The following is a 6,000-nucleotide window of genomic DNA, read 5'->3' as shown; positions in this document are numbered from 1 at the left end:
ATGACCACCTATTAATGTTACATAGATTTGTATTCTAGATCTACAGAATTACTCAATAATGAAAACATCACTATCATTAAGAAAAGCATTCATTTATAAAGTTGCATAAACCCCACATAATTATTCTGTTTTCCCATCTGCTTCAATACCTCTTCAGCATGCACTCAGTTTGAAATTTGTAAGCACTAAACAGAATTTCTGGAGTTAATCTAACATTTCATTAACAAAACAGACCCCTCCCCAGGGGTTCACTACGGCTGGCCGGCGGTCGGGCTCCCGGCGACCAGCATCCCGGCGCCGGGAGCCCGACCGCCGGCTTACCGACAGCTTGGCGAGCGCAAATGAGCCCCTTGCGGGCTCGCTGCGCTCGCCACGCTACGGGCACGGTGGCGCGCTACGCGCGCCACACTATTTTATTCTCCCTCTATGGGGGTCGTGGACCCCCACGAGGGAAAATAAGTGTCGGGCTCCCGGCGCCGGTATACTGAGCGCCGGGAGCCCGACCGCCGGCAAACAGAAGACCACCCCTCCCCAGATTGATGTCTTCCAGATGGACCGTTTTACAAAAGAATGAGATTAGACCAGGATGTAACCGATTTTCTGCAGCACAAAATCCCAAATTAATCTAAACTGCATAAGGCTTCGAAGCATTGAAATACAAACAAGCTCAGTTCACACCAAAAAAAGAGAACAATGATAATATACAAATGGAAAAAAATGTCACATTTTATTTACCAAGGATTGACCAAAATGGAAACATAAAAATACAGAGTACAATCTAGAAAGATGTACACACAATAAAAACTGCACATTTTATAGATGTATTCCAACGAAGGTACCGTATAGAACACGCAGGCACCTTATTTGAAGTCACTGTGTTGACGTGATAAAACATTGAATATAGAAAATATTTTAGCATTGGTGATTCAAATGTAAGCGCACAGTCTTTGCTATTGGATGAGACATTGGGGGTCATTCTGAGTTGATCGCTAGCTGCCGGTTTGCAGCGCAGCGATCAGGCTAAAAATCAACAATTCTGCGCATGCGTATGGGGCGCAGTGCGCACGCGCGACGTACTTTCACAAAAGCCGATGCAGTTTTACACAAGGTCTAGCAACGCTTTTCAGTTGCACTGCTGACCGTTGAGTGATTGACAGGAAGTGGGTGTTTCTGGGTGGTAACTGGCCATTTTCGGGGAGTGTGTGAAAAAACGCAGGCATGCCAGATAAAAACGCAGGAGTGGCTGGAGAAACAGGGGACTGGCTGGCCGAACGCAGGGCGTGTTTGCGACGTCAAAACAGGAACTAAATAGTCTGAAGTGATCGCAAGGTAGGAGTAGGTCTGCAGTTACTCTGAAACTGCACAATTTTTTTTGTAGCAGCGCTGCGATCCTTCCGTTCGCACTTCTGCTAAGCTAAGATACACTCCCAGAGGGTGGCGGCTTAGCGTTTGTACTGCTGCTAAAAGCAGCTAGCGAGCGATCAACTCGGAATGAGGGCCATTGGCTGATTTTTAGCCTGATCGCTGCGCTGCGAACAACGGCAGCTAGCGATCAACTCGGAATGACCCCCTTTAAATGCTGTCTGATGACTCGCCCTTGCTTCTACAATAGTAAATCACAAAGTAGACTTGAGTAAATTTGTTTTAGTGGAGACAAACATCCTGAAAAGTATTTAGTATTGTTTTTCTGTTTCTACATTATACATATATCTGTACTTTTGTAATATCCATGTAACAAATCATTAAAAAGATCCAAATGTTGGATTGCTAGTTAAGGGATTACCGTTTTTCTATTCTCATCCCTCCTTCCTTACAGTGATTAACTTTACCCTAAATATAGCTCATAAGATCGTGAGTACACTTCCTTCCAGTACACTAAATACCATAAAATAGGCCTTTTCGCAATATAAAGCAGTTTTAAATTCTGCAATTTATGAGTTTGACGATAAAATTAACAATAATTTTGCCTATTTCTGGATCAAGAGGAAATACAGTAAACATAATGGCCTTTTTAAAATGTAATGCAAAAATATTTATTGAAGCATAGACATAACTGCTGTTACACCTGTATCGGGAATGTAGACTAATCTCCTCAGTAGTAGTCTTTGCTGCAATCCCCACAGGTTGGGTACGAAATCATGACGCTCAGGACCCAGATGGTTAGGATGCCAACAGTGGCTACCAGATGAATCCTGGTAAACCCTATCCCACCCCTTCTGCAACCTAACCGTCCCGTACGGCAGGATCAGTCAGAATTTTGAGTGTCTGAATTCAGCTGTCGGTATTTTGACGTCCCCCCTTCCCCACCCGCCCCTAATATTACAGACTTTCCATTACAGCTTTGTTGAGAAGTAAAAGTGAAGCTGAATATTTACATCTTCCTACATTGGAGCTAACCCTATAACTTACTGCACTTAGGGCTGAATTTATCAAAGCTTGGAGGGTGGGATGTACTAAGCAGCAGTACATCTCGCTACACATCGCGTACATACTCTTCGTGTATGTACTTACAAATGCGATGTACATCGCAAAGGACAGCATTCCCGATGAGAGCAGTCCTTTGCGATAGGACTTCCAGTGACGCACGCACCACAGGGGGTGCTGGGAGGGATCTGAATGAATCTCTCTCAGTAGAAAACCGGATAAGAAGTCCATAGGTTTATATTTGGTAACGCCCCCACCACACCCAAGCTTGGTACAAATGGACAAGCGGCCAAATTCTGAAAAAGTCAGTTTTCGGCTGCATTTTTCCTACAGTCTGGAGAGAGATAAAGTAAAGAGAGATAAATTACCAATCAGCAGCTTCTAACTATAATGTTACTGGCTGCATTTGAAAAATGGCAGAAGTTGATTGGTAAGCACTATACTGCATCTCTCTCCAAGTTTCATAAGTCTCTCTTAGTACAGTACAACATACAGATGGAGCCCTCCTCATCTATCCCTTTAATAGGATTAACTGAGCCAGGGCAGTCAGACTAAATCCCCTGCTGTAATGACTTATTGTTCCCTCTGAATTGTATTGCAGCTGAGAACAATAGATGAAAGGTTTATGCTAATAAGCCTAGGTGCACCTAGGCGCAGCAGAGAAGCCTAGATGAGCGAGGCTCCATCTGTATAATCTCATACTGAACGAGTCACTTAAAGTGACAAAGCATTGCATATATACTTGCTAGGACTCACTGGAATTTCATGTGTATGAATCCATTTCTAGTTTATGTAGTTCACAAGTAGCATGCTGAACATTTAGTTCACAATAAACACTTCATTTGCTTTGTGAAAAATCTTATTTTACACATGCTTTGATAACTCTGTAAAGTCCGGTTATGTTTTAGATAAAAGGATATTTTACATAGAGACTAAACAAAAAAGGGAGGTTCCCAGAAATGGGGAAGGAGTCGGTCTCCATAGCCGCCTTTCAGCAGTGTGGGGACATCTAGCACGCTTTCTCCCAGGCAGAAGAAGAAATGGGTGCACTCTCATTTTAGGATATTTATAGTGCCCAAGTTATGTCAAATATCTTTCAGCCGAAACATGAGAGTTTAGATTGAATGTGAATGTACATGAGTGTCTGGCACTCACCAAATTGCGCAGGAAGTGCTGTAACTGTTATAGAAGTGTGAGGCGTCTCCACATTTCACAGAAAACCACAGATTTCAGCACTCCAAGATTATAGTCAATTATACCTGCAGGTTGATCAGCGCAGTGTTTTACCCTAAGTAAAAGTGCCCAGAGCCATTTAATTGCAGACCCGCAAACAGTCTAGAGGCTGCAGTTGAAGCACATATCTGCTTGCACAATCCTCAGGTGATTAATGGTAAGTGCAGGCTTGTGGCTGATCCTGGTTCTGTAATTGAATAGCTCAGGAGACTTTACCCAGGGGAAGAGATTGTACAGATCAACCTGTGGCTTACTGAATCTGCCTCTATTGGTTGCAGAGATGCTTGAAGAAAGTAGATTAGGCTGTGAAGCGTAATAGTTCATTCCAAAACGGACAGACAAGAGATTGCAGAGTCCTAAACTAGTATCCCCAGATACCTTTTCTATGAAAAAAAAAAACTATTTTCCATATGAATCTACATGTACAAATTATTCACTTGATTTTACAAACAGGCAGACAATCATTTAGTTTACAGCTGTGTCCATGAAGATAGTGGAGTAAGAACTGGCTTACTGCAAAGAACACTCATGCAGAACTGCAATTATCTTGCACTGAAGAGACCACCAGTAAATGGAATCCAAGTTCTAATGTCAGATTTTGCAGTTACACTTTAGAAAGGAGTCCTGACTCCGGGGCACTTGCTTTGATAAGGTTTTGAATTTCTTTGAATTTAGGATGGTCCTTATCAGCAACCAACTGTAGTAGTACAGCCTCACTTGTGGTAATTATAATCCCATTTCTTGCCAGACGCTGCAAAATAAAGAGAATAAGAAACCTTTAAAGCAAAATCAATAAAATCAGAAAACACTTTAATGGATCACTTTAAGAGAAAAATAGTTCTTTCCATAGAAGATCTTAAGTGTTTTACCATATGAGTTGCAAAAACTTACAGTAATAAATGAGCTTCCTGAATTGCAAATAACATTTTACCTCTTTTTTGTGTACAAATGCACCTGATTTTATGCAAATTGTCTAGTTATGCACCACATGACAAAGAGAATTAATTTCCAGCCAGCATATACTGCCCGTTTCAACCAGAGTATTCAAGCATAATAAAATCTTCTGGTGAAGCAGCAAATTCCACCATGATCACATGCAAATCACTGCTGTATAAAAATGACAGACTGATGAAGTCTAATACAATGATTTGAGTGCATGAAATGATGCACGGATTTTGCCTGCAGCGACTTCCTTTCAGTGCTGTAACATGTCAGCACAGTGTATTTATTTGGAGAATCCAATAAGCCTTCATGACACAATTATTTAGTGGCTCAGTGCAGACACTAGCTGGGGGCACAAACTGCAATTTAGCTGGGTCATTCAATGCTCAAATGTGTCTACCTAGTTCTGACCTTTCTAAGCGGCCTTATATCCGCTAACAATTCAGCCAACTATTTATCGCTGGGGAAACATCTGATAGATACACAATGTCTTTCAAATAACACTTCAGTTTACAGGGGAATGGGATCTGAAAGTAACTGTGTAAGGCCAAAGAAACACTTCATCTTAATTATGAAACAAACAAAATAAGCTGATAGTTGCCAGGTGTGTACCTCTGGCAGATATCCTCTCCGGTTCGCTCACCATCTGTGCTGGCCCGTTACTGAAGGTCTTCCTGCCATTTCACCTTGGATGTCCTCTCACCAGCACAAACTCAATTTTTCAAAAACTGGCCTTAGAATATTCCAACAAGTCAACAGAATCTACCTACCTGATGTCTCAGATGATATACCCACTACTTTAACTCACTGCCTAGAGATCGTCCTTGATTCAGTGCTATCTTGTGTTCCCCACACCATCTTTTTAACATAAATCATACATCTACCAACATTTATTTATTAACAGTTTCTTATATAGCGCAGCAAATTCCGTTGCGCTTTACAATTGGAAATAACAATAACAGACTGGGTGATAACAAACAGTCATAGAGGTAGGAAGGCCCTGTTCGCAAGCTTACAATCTATATAACATACAAAGCTATTACTAAAATGGTACCAACATGCATTGCTTCTTCCCTTTCCTGGGGGAGCAAGAAGTATCTTGCTTCCCCAGGAAACACTTAAGTGGAAGATAATACCCTTTTTCCAACAAACTTTTAACCTAGGATATTGACGGGGCAACCCCGGGTTGATGATTGATTTTGATCTAACCTTTTCACACCATCCAGGTCATGTTACCTGGGAATCCGAACTGGCTGCTACCAGGGTTGAGCCAGGCACCAACACGAGTAACGGTGCAGTGTGAACGAAGAGACCCATCTCATCTGACCCGGGTCATGTTTCAAGTATACAGAAGGCCAGATCACCGGCACTTGAAGTTAGCACCAAGCAGAACAGAAACTG

General features: G+C 42.0%; 1 protein-coding gene across 1 annotated transcript in view; it reads right to left on the bottom strand.

Moving 5' to 3' along the window:
- Positions 1 to 697: 697 nt before the first annotated feature.
- The window catches only part of ISOC1 (isochorismatase domain containing 1), a 145,704-nt gene continuing 140,401 nt past the window's right edge, over positions 698 to 6,000 (bottom strand). The window contains exon 5 of the mRNA XM_063964255.1: positions 698 to 4,408. Within this exon, the coding sequence (XP_063820325.1) occupies positions 4,262 to 4,408 (147 nt within the window). The 3' untranslated portion in view covers positions 698 to 4,261. The remainder of the gene's footprint in view (positions 4,409 to 6,000) is intronic.

The sequence above is a fragment of the Pseudophryne corroboree genome, chromosome 1 (assembly GCF_028390025.1).
Source record: "Pseudophryne corroboree isolate aPseCor3 chromosome 1, aPseCor3.hap2, whole genome shotgun sequence".
Classification (NCBI taxonomy): Eukaryota; Metazoa; Chordata; class Amphibia; order Anura; family Myobatrachidae; genus Pseudophryne; species Pseudophryne corroboree.
The sequence above is the reverse complement of the archived record's forward strand: the minus strand, read 5'-3'. Positions and strand labels throughout refer to the sequence as shown.